The sequence below is a fragment of the Marmota marmota genome, unplaced genomic scaffold (genome assembly GCF_001458135.2).
Source record: "Marmota marmota marmota unplaced genomic scaffold, marMar, whole genome shotgun sequence".
Taxonomy (NCBI): domain Eukaryota; kingdom Metazoa; phylum Chordata; class Mammalia; order Rodentia; family Sciuridae; genus Marmota; species Marmota marmota.
Genome location: NW_026000068.1, coordinates 23152100 through 23166131, shown reverse-complemented (window position 1 = coordinate 23166131; position 14032 = coordinate 23152100). Strand labels below are relative to the sequence as shown.

The window sequence follows — 14032 nt, the reverse complement described above, 5'->3', positions numbered from 1 at the left end:
ACAAGGGAGAGAATTGAACAACAGCAGATGAGGTAGAGAGGGAAGATGGGAGGGGAGGGGAGGGGGGATAGTAGGGGATAGGAAAGGTAGCAGAATACAACAGTCACTAATATGGCATTATGTAAAAATGTGAATGTGTAACCGATGTGATTCTGCAATTTGTATTTGGGGTAAAAATGGGAGTTCATAACCCACTTGAATCAAATGTATGAAAGATGATATGTCATGAGCTTTGTAATGTTTTGAACAACCAAGAAAAAAAATTAAAAAAAACTTAACCCTTTTATACAAAACAAATCAAGTGTGTTTATTGAATTGTGATTGCCTGCTTTATTTCAGACAACCAGTGCTTTGATTTTTATTATGCTATGTTATAACTGAACCCAAATAAATACAAGTTGAAATTTATGTAGACTGTATTAAGATTATAATAAAATGTATCTGAAGTTTAAAAAAAGACACTGTTTGACATAGCTGATTTGTTAAAAACTCTTTTCTGTAAAGTAATTAGATTTTAGATGAGTAGGTCAATAGAGTTTTGCAAGTGACCTCAGATGGATAGTGTTTACTTCATGTTGTGACATCATAAACAATATAATTACATGTGGAAATAATTATTAAAATGTCTTCATATTTTTCTATTCAAATTGATTAAAGCCAACCATCTTTTACATTGTTTGTATTTATTTTCTCCTTGTTTATATTACAGCTATCATACTAATTATTCCCATTTCCATCAGAAATAAAGCAACAAAAATATAAAATGCTATGATATACATTTTCAACCCCAAAATTGTTTGCAAAGCTATTTGGGGTGCCTGTGACATCCAGTCATAAATATATCAAAAATGACTCAAAATTAATACATTTACATTAAATAGAGAAGTATACCTTTAAGCTCAGCAGATATTCACAAACAGCATAACAAATACCAATACCTTCTTCTGTATTAGTACCTCTGCCAAGTTCATCAATTATTATGAGTGATTTGTCATTAGCATTATGTAGAATATATGCTATCTGAAAAATATAATTTTAATATTATTCATTGTAGCCAAACAGCTGTCACTATCAGAGAAAAATGGAACGAAACCCAATCTCTTTATTAGTTCATCTGAAATGTATTTTAATATAGAAATCCTGCTGAGTAGAAAATAACACATTGCTTTTCTTTCTCAAGATCTCATGACTACCAATTTCAATAGAATAGCTGATATATAAAGAGACAGACATATGCATATGTATATGAGACAACAGAGTAAATAATCATTATCTAAAATATTGATGTCTTTAGAGATAGTAAAATAAAACAAAGCAGTGAATTAAGTGTTCAAATAAAACATCATGATAGTCATTTTCTTCTCTACAAATGACTAACCACTTAAAATCATCTAACAAATTTATTTTACCATCACTCTGTATTCAATAAAGATGGAAAGAAAAATTTAGGAAAAAAGTGCCCAATACTTAATTCTTCGTTTAAGAAAAAAAAATGGAATTCCTGACCAATAAAGACTTAAGACTTAAATTGTCAGAAGTGCTCCTTACCCCAAAGAATATTATCTTCTTTCACTGAAGATATAATTCCACCTATATTATATTATGACACAATATAAGTTTTATGAACATTATTTCTTTCAATGAGACTAAGCTTTTTAAGGCTAGGATGATTTAAAGAAACACCTCAAGCACCTGGTATATTGCTATACTCCTCCAAAGACATTCAATATATACTAAGTAATTATATAAATTGTGGGACAAATGATAACTTTATTCACTATCTATTTACAGAAAATTATCCAATTATAGTGATCCAATAATTCCTATCTAATATAGATATTTCAAGAGCTTGTTTAGCTGTCAAGCCTACTTGATATAGGTTTGGAAATAGGGAAGGCTACATATTTTATACAGCAAAAGAAAATTCTATAAGGGCAAATGTGAGGGTGATTTAAAAATCCTTCTAACAGTTACCTTTTATTTTAAAATCAAGCCTAAGAGGAAAAATAGATAATATACAGAATGATACTAAATATTATTTTTGAAAAGTCTTTTATACATTCCATATAAAAACATGTAAGCATATTTTTATCATTCAATAACAAGATTTTCTTTTAAAACTGTACTTTTCAATAAAATATTCACTTCTATTTCTTCCTAAAACAAAAATTAGGAAGCTGTCTTTGACTGCCCTCTGGCTCTCAGAAAGGAGTATAAGCACTTTGCAAGTTTTACTTCAAGAATACTTTCTAGCATAATTGACCATTAATGGGAAAATGTAATATATTTAACACAAGAAATGTTTTACTTGAGTACCTCTTTCATTTCCTTCATAAATGTTGATGAATTTGTTTCAATATCATCATCAGTACTGATCCTTGTAAAAATCTGTTCAGCAATTCTAAAGGAAGAATATTCTGCTGGAACATAAGATCCTATAAAATATAAGATCAAAGTAAACTAAAATGCTTTTATAAAATTTTTTTATAAAAAAATTATATAAGTACCAACAACATTTTATACTTCTTGGCTCATTTACTAGAATTATGTGGTGGAAAGAGCAATGGATATAGAGTTAGAAACACAGCCCAGCCCTATTATTTATTTCATAATCTTGAACAGCACTGAACTCTCTTGAGTATCATCTTCCTCACATTAAAATGGAAATAGTTGTATAAAGTTATTTGGAAGTTCTAATAATACAAATATTATTTCAAATGGAATAATTTTTAAGTAATATACTTAAATGATAATCACATTCAAATTACGAGAATTTGAAGGAAATGTTTATAAAGTTCAAGTTGATAAAATAACTATAGAAAGGTATATTAGAAAACATTATCATAAATATACAGAAACAGACAGGATAAGAAATGAAAAAGGTGAATTTTAATCCACAAGACTGTTTTTATCTGAGAAATTAATATGCTAACTAATCTAAAACATTTATCTTTTGAAAACAAGTCAATCTAATTAGTATGTATCTAACAGTATGTATATAATATTATAATCTTCATTTGCAGATAGGATGCGCCCATCTTTCTACATAGTATGGGATATAAAAGACATTCTAACATCATAAGAATATAAATATACAATAGTTGAGTGGGGAAAGTATTACACATATAAAATTCTTTATAGATAAAATAGTGAAATAATGGGAGCAAAGAAATAGCCATTTAAAACAAAGATAAGGATAAAGGACGAAGCCTAGATCAGAAGAACAAGATTATCGGGGTAAGAAAGCAACAGTTAAACTAATACTAATAAAACTAAAAGTAGTGATGGCAATTATAATGATTGCACCTACTTTTCACATGATAGACATTTTATAATTATTTTCTCCAATTCTCAAGATAATCCACTGAAGTAGGTTCTAATTTTTCTCATTTTACCACTGAAAACATGGAGCCTCAGAATTACAAAGCTAGTAAGATGTAGCTCTTTCATGTTAATCTATTTTTAATCTTCTTAAAAGCAGAGATTATAAACCTAGAGCAGCTTCTAACACATCATAATATCATGATAAATGTTTCTGAAAATAAATAAAGAATTGATGAAGGCAGAATTTCAATCAGATTTGTCTGACTCAAAACAAAAACGACCTCTATTTTCTCAAGATACTGGAAATGAACTGCTTCTTTCTTAATAGTCTAGAAGATGGGACATTTTATTCATTGAGAGCTAAGAGTCTAGGGTCATGCTGTCTGAGTTTGAATCTATAGTTAAAATACATCTGCAAGCTACATATACATCTGCCTCATAGGAATTATGTGATATTTGATAAATTACTTCCCAATTCTTTGATTTACTCATCTATAACATGGAGTTAATAATAATACTCATTATATTTTTATAAGCAATAGATGAATAATACATATATTAGGATAATACATGGAAGGTACAGAGAAACAGAATTAGCTATTAGGGCCATTTGGGTAGACTAAGGCAAAGAACTGATATGGGGAGATGTTGGGCAAATCTTTGGCCCTGATCTTCCTTGTTATGTAGAAATTTAGCAAATAATTATTAAAAGCTATTATGTGTTGGGGTGAGTAACACAGACATGGGCCCTTCCCTCAGAGAGAATAAATTATTAATCTCTTAAATATAAATTTCCTATAGGGTTTTCAGAAGAATTAAATGAAAAATAAATGTTAAAAGTACCAAAAAGAGAATATAGAATATGCTATTAATTGGCATGCTTGTATTTTATCCTTTCTCCTAACCTCCACCCCAAAAATTCTCAAAATTGCTTATCTATATTATTACAAAAGCTGTCTAGCTGATATTTTGCTTCTGGTCTGGTTCTTGTCTATAACCAGTAAGAGTGATCTAAGTTAAATCGGATCATGCCATTCTCTTGCTAAATAGCTCCCTAAAGATTGCTGGATAAAGTTCAGTCTCCTCCAGTAAGGATCTAGACACTTCATGATTTAATTCCTGTCCATTTCTCCAGCGTTATATCCTGCCATTCAGTTACTCTGCTCAACAAACCAAAAGAACTACAAACCTCAGGACTATTTGTAATTCCTTCAGCACATCATACTATTTTTTTTTTCTACTGTGCTTTAGAAAAATGCTTTTACCTCTGTCTGGGAAGTCCCTTTTGTTTCTCATACCCTCCCCTTCACAGTATTTTGTATATATTATTTCAGCTCTAATAATGATTCTTAGAAGTATGTACCTAATATTATAATCTTCATTTTCAGATAGGAAAACTAAGACTTGAGAATTTAAGGAATTTACTTAAGATTACACAACTAGTAACTGGATAAATGGATCTACCTGCCAAGTCTGTGCTCTTACTATCAAGCCTTTCAAGTCCCAGAGCTTTCTTTTATTCAGACTGTACAGACACTATATATAGTTTGAGGTATTTCAGAGGTTTAAGATGGGCAACAACAAGAAAATAATTATCTTTAAATATTTAAAGAACTAATATCAGAAAGACTAGATTTTTCTGTGATAAATAAAAGAATTAGGACTAATAAATACAAGTTATAGAAAGTTAGAATTTAGTATAATGAATACTTTAACAATTAGGGCTGTTCAATAACTGGACAGCCTTTTTAAAAGACAAAGCTACTCATAAATACTCAAGTAACAGATTACATCACATATAAATCAGTTAGTTAAGATGTATTTTTAATTTCAGGAAAACTCTAAATAAAATATTTAATTTTCTTCATTTGTTAATCTCTGATTTTCTTTCCCAGAACTAAGAGTAAATATTCTCTGTATCAACAATATTACCATTGCTGTGTTCCTTGCAATCCTTTACATTAGACCAGGGTTTCTCACCCATCACACTACTAACATCTCAGGCTCAATATATTTTTCTTATGTGTTGGTGAAGGAGGGAAGGAGAAAGAGGGGAGCCCTGTATTATAGAATGTTAGCAGCATTGCTGGACTCTATACTCCCACCAGTTAACAATCAAAAAATATTTTTAGACATTGCCAAATTCCTAGGTTTGGGGGTTAGGGGTCTGGAACCAAAACCAAATTTGTAGACTTGGGGGAAAGTGAACCAAAACCATGCCTGGTTGACAATTTCTGCATTAGGGCCAAAAAGTTCATCCCTGATCCATATATTCCTCAAGGACACTCATTTTTCAGAGATAGTAGTTGTTTGGACAGCAAGAATATGTGACAGTGTTGTGTGTTCATATATGTATGCCTAACATCCAATTGCTATTGGTACCCTCTAATTAAAGGATAAATTTCTTTATCTGAAATATTATAACTTTGGGAAAAACTCACATGGGTTATTCAAGGCAAAAGTTTACCCTACTCATTTCATTTTTTCTCACAAAAAAGTGTTTTTGATCCTGAAATTCTTATATAATTCAATTCAATGATAATTGATACAATATTAATAGAGTAAGCAAGTTTCTAATTTTGTAATATTCCAAAATGGAACATTCCACTATACAATCCAAATTGAATGAATTTTAATGAATACCAAGAGTTAAAGTTATGATCTACATAATAGGTGCACTACTATACTTTTTTATAGACACAATACCTTTATTTTATTTGTTTATTGTACGTGGTGCCAGGGATCGAACCCAGTGCCTCACGCATGCTAGGCAAGAATTCTACAACTGAGTCACAACCCCACCCGCACTACCATACTTTTAGGTAGGAGAATCTACTCAAAACTTTTCTTGAGTTAATTAGGCACGTGCAGCTAAAATCTAGGCACAAAACATTTTCAAAAGGGAATATAATTGGTAATACTAAAGTAAAAGCATAACTTACCAATCTGGGCCATAATCTGACAAAGAGCAATCTGTTTTAAATATGTGGATTTCCCACTCATATTTGGTCCAGTTATGATTAAAAAATTACTCCCTTCTGTTATATAAGTATTGTTGGCAACAGGTTTCTCCACAGATATTTTCTCAAGAATCGGATGCCATCCCTGTTTGATTGCTAAAGTGTCAGTGAACTCTGGACGTACTGAAGAGAAAAATATAACGTTTTTAAAGATTAGTATATTTATATATAAAGAGTTTGTGATATGTATTACTGTGCATAACTTAGTGATTTTACCAGGGCCAACTTGGGACATTAATATTGATATTATTTTATCACAAATCCCTAACTAAATCCCTCTAAATTACAATGAATATACTCTAATCATTTTTATTCGCTTTCAGAAAACTCTGCAATTTAGTTCTTTGTCACTGTCTTGGGTTCCAGATCATTCAATTTTCAGATTAAATTGTATAGATTAAAAAGAATAAGGTATCCATTGGTGATATTGTTAAAATAACAAGTGATTACTACAGAACTGCATATTTACTTACTGTACCTTAAATATTATTTCAACCTTTAATATTATTTTTAATCCTTAGCACTTGAAATAAGGTATGATTATAGAATAAAAGCAAATGAAAAAAGAATTTTCTGTCCTAGCCTCTGGAGAAATTTGTCTAAAAAGAAATTTAAGAGACAAATAAAATATAACACAAAAGTTTTGTTACTTCATAAAAACAAATAATGATCAGATCTCTATGGAAACCAATTGAAGGTGGAAGGAGGATGAAGAAGGTGGAAGTATGAGTGAAAACTAAAATGCTGTAAAATCTCTAGGTGAAATGCATGCATAAACTTGAAAGCATGCATTATAAAACAGAGATTAATTTTTAAAATTTTAAGGGATTTTCAAAAATTCATTATTTATTCATTATTAATATTATTATTATCCCTCTCAAACCAAAATAGAACAATATTAAATCCTTTATGAGTTACAAAAAAAAAAAAACTATTGTCAGGATGGCCAATCCCTAAGGTAAGATTTTGATCCCAAAAGACATATAAAAGATTAATAAGTTTCAGTCTATAAAATACCAAAGCAAAAGTAATATTTCCATGAGAAATATGAAAAACTTTATGATTCTTCCCATAAAACAACTTAACATCATAATTTTGAAATGTTACGATTGATTTTAATTAGAAATTTTAATGTTTTTAATGTTATTAGGTCCACAATTATTTTTTTTAATATTTTCGTTAGTTGTTGATGAATCTTTATTTATTTATTTACATGCGGTGCTGAAACTCAAACCCGGTGCCTCACACATGCTAGGCAAGCACTCTACCACTGAGCCACAACCCCAGACAAAGTCCACAATTATTGAACCATAACCATCACATACTGGTTCTGTAATTTCTCATGCTACAGTATGGTTATTACTAATAAGTTGGAAAAGAAATTTCAAAGGGCTATCTTGAGTGAAGTATTCACTCAACATTAGAAAATTACTTAACATTATTATTCAAGGTCTGTGCATAGTATTGAATACAAAAATAAATGACATAATTCCTGATCCTGGTATGCTCACATCTAAAGAACAAAAACGCTCACTTTGGAGATTCATTTCTCTCTATTAGCATTTGTCACACTGCTTCTAATGAGTATTCAGATCTGAACTTCATACGTTTCAATCATTGCCATTTTCACCAAGGAAATGTCTCTGTAGTGTCTTATTTGGTAAGACTTTAAAATATCTTGCAGTTTTTTTCTTTTTGATTTCCCATTTTCTGAGTGAATAATTTTTTGGATTTTAAAATAAATTTTAGGGGCAACTTTATTTTGTGTCCTAGTCTAGGACATAGGCAAGAATCTATATTTCATGTAAAACATGTAATGTTAAATACAATTATTCATGTTAAATACAATTATTTAAATGGAATACAAATCTCAGTATGCCACATTCTTATTTCAAAGAAAGTAACTTACCATAGTCAGAAAGAGTGCAGGCATGAGCAAAAGAGAGTAGCATATCCAGCATTGACACAGTGTCAGAAAGTTTATATAAGCAATGAATATGTTCATAAATCTCACTAAGCAGTTTGCACACTATCCTGAAAGTACATGTTGGGAAAGACACGTAATTATTTTTTAAAAAGCACATACAATACAATTATCAAATACTACTAAATTTATTGCCTAAGGTAGAGTAATATTCATAGTGAAGTGTACACCACAACTACACAAACCTATTGTTCAATTGTTTCATTTTAGAGATGAGGAAATGAAATGATTGCTTAAGGTCACATCTACTTAATGAAAAAGAATCTATCTTTTGGTGTATTAACACTACATTTTTAAAGTGATGTTTCTATTAAGAAAATAATCTTTTATTAATAAAAGCATCATATATAGGTCAAATCAAGCCCTAACAATACTTTAATCCCATCTGTTAATAATTCTGTTTTTGCACACATTAGATTGAACACAAAAGCTATTATATATTTTTCTTTCATTCTCTCTTACACATGCAACATCCAAATAACATAATCATTTAAGAATTTATGTGTCAGTATTTTGATATAGTATAAAAATTTTTCCCTTACAAGATAAATATGTACCCAAAGCTTATTATATTTTATAATGTCTGTGGTCCATGTCTTAAAACTGTTTAGAAATCCCAACATATCTCTATTATCTCAGAACACCAATTCTAAATTTTCTATTTCTTCTAACTGTACAGCCATCGTTTCACAAACAACAAAAGAACTGGTACCATTGCGATATTGCTATAGAAATGTCAGGATATGAGAAACTGAGGGCTTATGGACCATAGGAAAAAAATAAAGTAAAAGAAATTCAAGATAAGCCCATGCTATGCTAACCTCCTCTACTTATGATGGAAAGTACAATACAGAAGTATTGGTTATAATGTTATAATGGCATTTTTTTGTGTAATTAGATCTGCCCTGAAGTTTCTGTGAGACTCAGTGGCCCTCACCATAATGACAGACTTTCTTTCCTAACATTCATAATTTTATAATTGTCTGTAATCAGACAAAAAGTCAATTAATAAAATTTATCATAGTTCTTTAAACCAATTTATTTCAAAATTCAAATACTTTAAATGTTCTTACATGTAAGTCATGTGATAGATTTCTCGCAAAGACTCTTGGCATCTTTCATTCATTTTAATTAAATCTGCTGATGTAAAACTGTAAGAATTTTTCACTTTAGAAATCTGTTAATAATTTAAAAACAGAATATATGAACATGCATATGAAACAAAACAGATTTATACAACTTAAATATAAGTTAGTCACTTTAATTTTTGAGAAATGATATCACAAAAAAAGTTCTAAGTAATGTTTGGGGAAAATAAAAGGAAGACAACTTCAAAGGATAAAGCAGTCTATTTTAACCTGCTCTATCCAACATGACCATTTTGACAGGTTTTAAATAGTCAGTGTAAATGTTAAAATATTGCATTTTATTACCAACTGACACACATGACAGATATCAGTGATATTCATGCCATGTATGACTCCTGTCTTATCCCTTATCCCATAATTGAACCTCACTCAAAATCTAATCACATTGCTGAATTTAACCCATTCATTACTTCATCCTTTCCTCACTTCTTGGAAACACAGTTTGCTTATACACACACACACCCCAGAGTACATGCATGTGTACGTATGTGGGTGATATACAAATAAATTTAAAAGTTAAAGAGTTTGTTTTTGTCAAAAGGTCCTCCTTGGAAGCAGAGAAAGAAAAGTTAATAAGCATGCAGAAAAAAAAAGATTTCCATGGTCCAAAGGTTTGTAGATATTAAGTTTTAAAGTTTAAGCACATTTCTTTACTTCAGGATTTTTCAAAATAGGAAAATATGTATAGAGAAACATTTTCTATTTTAGGTAGTCTCTTTGTTTTCCTTTCTTCTCACACCAAGCTCTCAAAACTGATTTTTCTCCTAAAAAAAGCTTCTAAATCACTCTGAGTCTAGTATAACTCTTACACAGTGGGAGGAAAATAAAAGAAGCAATATACAAAGTATTCAGAAGATTGGCATGTAAACTTAAGGAGTGCTGGAATATATATAAATGTACTATAAAATCAGGAACAATAATTTCCTAACCACTCTTGAATGAACCTTAATAAATTCTGAAGGAAGTTGATCAGTGGGTAGCACTGTACAATCTGTAGTCATCTGAATGAAAAATCCTCGAGCAGAGCTAAAACTTGTCCTTAAAGGCAGACTATATTTTTCTGCAAGCTGCGTTACCATTCCTAATGGCCAGAAACAAGAAAAACAAAAATAAAGTGAAAGAATTTTAATGAGAGAGTTGCTTTTTGTTTAAAAAGTCACAAGATATTTTTCCATAAATAGTTTTTAAACATTTTTTCCAGTTTTATTTTATTGTAGTTGAAAATAGACAAGAATAATTTCTACTGGTGACCATAGTTCATAATAATACATTGTATGTTTCAAAATTGCTAAAAAAATAGATTTTTTAATGTTCTCACCACAAAGAAATGGTAATTTTGGAGTGATGGATATGTTCTTTAGTCTAGATGTTTTCTTTTTTTTTTTTTTTTGGAATGCATTACACTAATTATTACCCATATGCAGCACAATTTTTCGTAACACTGTGTATAAAATATGTTTATGCCAAATTATGCCATTACACATGTACTCTTTTTTTGCATTACAATTCTAAATACACATATATACCACAATTTTTCATATCTCTGTTTGTATATAAGGTATGTTGACACCAAATTCAAATCTTCATTCATGTATTTCTTATAATGATGACCACCACATTCCACCATCCTTGCTAATCCCCTTCCCCCTACCTTTCCCTCCCACCCCTCTTCCCTATCTTGAAATAATCTTCCTCCCATGCTCTCCCTCCCTACCCCACTTTGAGTCACTCCCCTTATATCAGAGAAAACATTCGGCATTTGTTTTTTTGGGATTACCTAACTTCACTTAGCATTATCTTATTTAACGCTATCCATTTGCCATCTTTTTTGTTGTTGTGACAGACAGAATAAATAAATTTATTTATTTATTTATATGTGGTGCTGAAAATTGAACCCAGTGCCTCACACATGCAAAGCAAGTGCTTTACCACTGAGCTACATATAGCCCCAGCCCCCATTCTAATTTTTAATAAAAGATAACAATCACATAAATTATTGCAATCATTAAGAAGGTCCCTCTATAAAATATATTTTATAACACAAAATATTCTTTTTAAAGAAATAATTAATTCATCAAAATTCCCTAAAAATCTAAACCTCCTATCAACTTCATACTAATACAGAGTTTTAAATTTATATTTTATTTTATGACCATTAATCTTGAACATTGTTTGAACATTGCTCAAAACAATCACTCCTCCTGACTTTCCTGCTTTTCTCAATGGTACCATCATTCTTACATTAGAAATTTCATTAAGCACTAATGGCCACATTTCCCTTTACCAAGGCCATATTTACTTAATAATTAACTTGTATAAAATTTTCTTTTAACCTCGGTATTTTTCTTGACTCAGATTCATTGTTATCATCCTAAATATTAATATTAATATTACTAACATGCAATAATTTAAACTGGCTTCCCTGACTCCATTTTACTCAACTTTACTAAATATATTTTTTAATAAATTTTATTTCACAAGGCAAAACCATCTCAGTACTTCATTCTCTTTGGGGAAAACATTTAAACTCCTAACTCTCAAAGACTAAATTCTGGTTCCCAGCCTACACTTAGGATTTATCTTTGACTAGTACTGTGAGGGAATGTCTTATTCCATCCTATCACCTTTGCTCATTCATTCCTTGAGGATTTCATTGAACCTCTGTGCTTCAGCTTATACCACTGCCAGTGGTTAGAATTTCTCCCTAGGCTATTCCAACTACCAACAAACGTCCATCATCTATGGGAAGATCCTCTATTTATTCTGACTCCTCTCAAATGCTGCATTTTCCTTTATACACCTAATATTCTTGTGAAATTATGATGTTTAGGGTTTAAATCCACCAGTACTTATATACATATATAATGTGTACATATTTATGTATGTGTGTTTTTTACTTTATTGTCTGCCTTCACATAAGCTCTGTGAGGACAGGGACTTAATCTTGATCACTATGTATTCCTCGTGCCCAGATCGGTATCAAAGGTATTATTAGATCAATAAATATTTGTTAAAAGGTTACTGGACTGGCTTAATAATCACCTCCTCTTGAAAAAAATGATGTTTCTGCTGCTGAAATTTTTAGCATTAATAGCCTACATTTTTCTTATAACTTATATACAATATTGTATGAGAGTAACTATATTTAAGTTCAGAAAAAAGATATAATAATTTTATGTCCTTTTTTAAAAAAAAGGGTTCCTTATATAGTAACTTGTTAACATTATCTGTTTTGAAATAAAAAATAAATTTAAAATATGTATAACTAATTATCACCAGCAAAAAATCCAGCATGTCCTAAAAAGTGTGTTTTATTCCTTAAAATTAAAAAAAAAAAAGTCTGAAATAAATTACCTGCTATGTCATCTACTATCTCTGTATATGTTCTTCTGGCTATGTCAAGGAATTCATTTATGTGAGACCTCACTGCATAGCACTTCTGAGTCCTCATATTCAAGCATCCTTTCATGTATCTTGCATCATCATTAATTACTGTTTTAATCTTTTCAAGTATGATTTCAAACCTAATGTTAAGGTTAAAAAATTACAAGTAATAAATCAGCTTTTGTATAATTTAATCATAATAATAGTAAACTTATTGAAAGCTATTTTCAAATAATTATGCAACAATTATTTTCCATAAGTTACAGTTATGACTCAATAAATTTTAAATTTTTTCATCAGTCAAAACTAGAATAGTGTGAGGCCACCAAGAACAATTCTAAGATTTGCTAATATATAGATCTCCCAAATTATACATACTGACTGTGCCTGTGAGTACAAAACATATTCCTAAAGAACTGTCATAAAAATTCTGTCTTCATGCTCATTCACTCAATAAATACTTACACGATGTAGCAAGAGCTGTACTAGGTACAAGGATTCAAAGAAAACATGTGCTCCCTGCCCTCATAAGGAAGACTAAACATATATTGTGAGGCAGTGTAACTGAAGCCTCATAACTATCAGTTATCTAGTGGAATGGAGAAGCCTGGTAACACCTATTTTCCTAACATTTTCCTTTATTCTGCTCTGTATTTTATTTGCAATTAAGCTGGTTTTATTATTAACTTCAGTTTGTGGCATCACACTGTATATAAAACTCGAATAAATAAAATATTTTTAAGTATCTTTTTTGGTCATGAACTAAAATGCTATTGCTAATAATTTAACAAGATTCAAATCAAACTGTACTTAGATCTTTTTCCACACTCGTATCTATTATTTCTATTTGCATTAGGCCTTTTTTATTTAATAAAGAAAAGGAATATATTTATATATTTTTAAGTCTTTCCATAGAGAATGACTAAAAAGGGAAGTATTAAAATCATCCATAGGCCAGGCACAGTGGCACATGCCTATAATCCCAGAGGCTGAGGAGGCTGAGGCAGGAGTATGGTGAGTTCAAAGCTAACCACAGCAAAAGCAAGGTGCTAAGCAACTCAGTGAGACCCTGTCTCTAAATAAAATACAAAATAGGGCTGGAGATTGGCTCAGTGGTAGAGTGCACCTGAGTTCAATACCTGGTATTCCTTCCTCCACAACCCCCCCCCCCC

At 30.4% G+C, this 14032-nt stretch overlaps 1 protein-coding gene across 1 annotated transcript in view; it reads right to left on the bottom strand.

The window, feature by feature from the left end:
• The window catches only part of Msh4 (mutS homolog 4), an 87892-nt gene that overhangs the window by 20147 nt on the left and 53713 nt on the right, over window positions 1–14032 (bottom strand). Inside the window, exons 11-17 of the mRNA XM_015490573.2 lie at window positions 12831–13000; window positions 10421–10557; window positions 9402–9505; window positions 8254–8378; window positions 6267–6467; window positions 2317–2435; window positions 892–1020 (exon numbers count right to left, since the gene is read on the bottom strand). Coding sequence (XP_015346059.2) covers window positions 892–1020; window positions 2317–2435; window positions 6267–6467; window positions 8254–8378; window positions 9402–9505; window positions 10421–10557; window positions 12831–13000 — 985 coding nt within the window. The remainder of the gene's footprint in view (window positions 1–891; window positions 1021–2316; window positions 2436–6266; window positions 6468–8253; window positions 8379–9401; window positions 9506–10420; window positions 10558–12830; window positions 13001–14032) is intronic.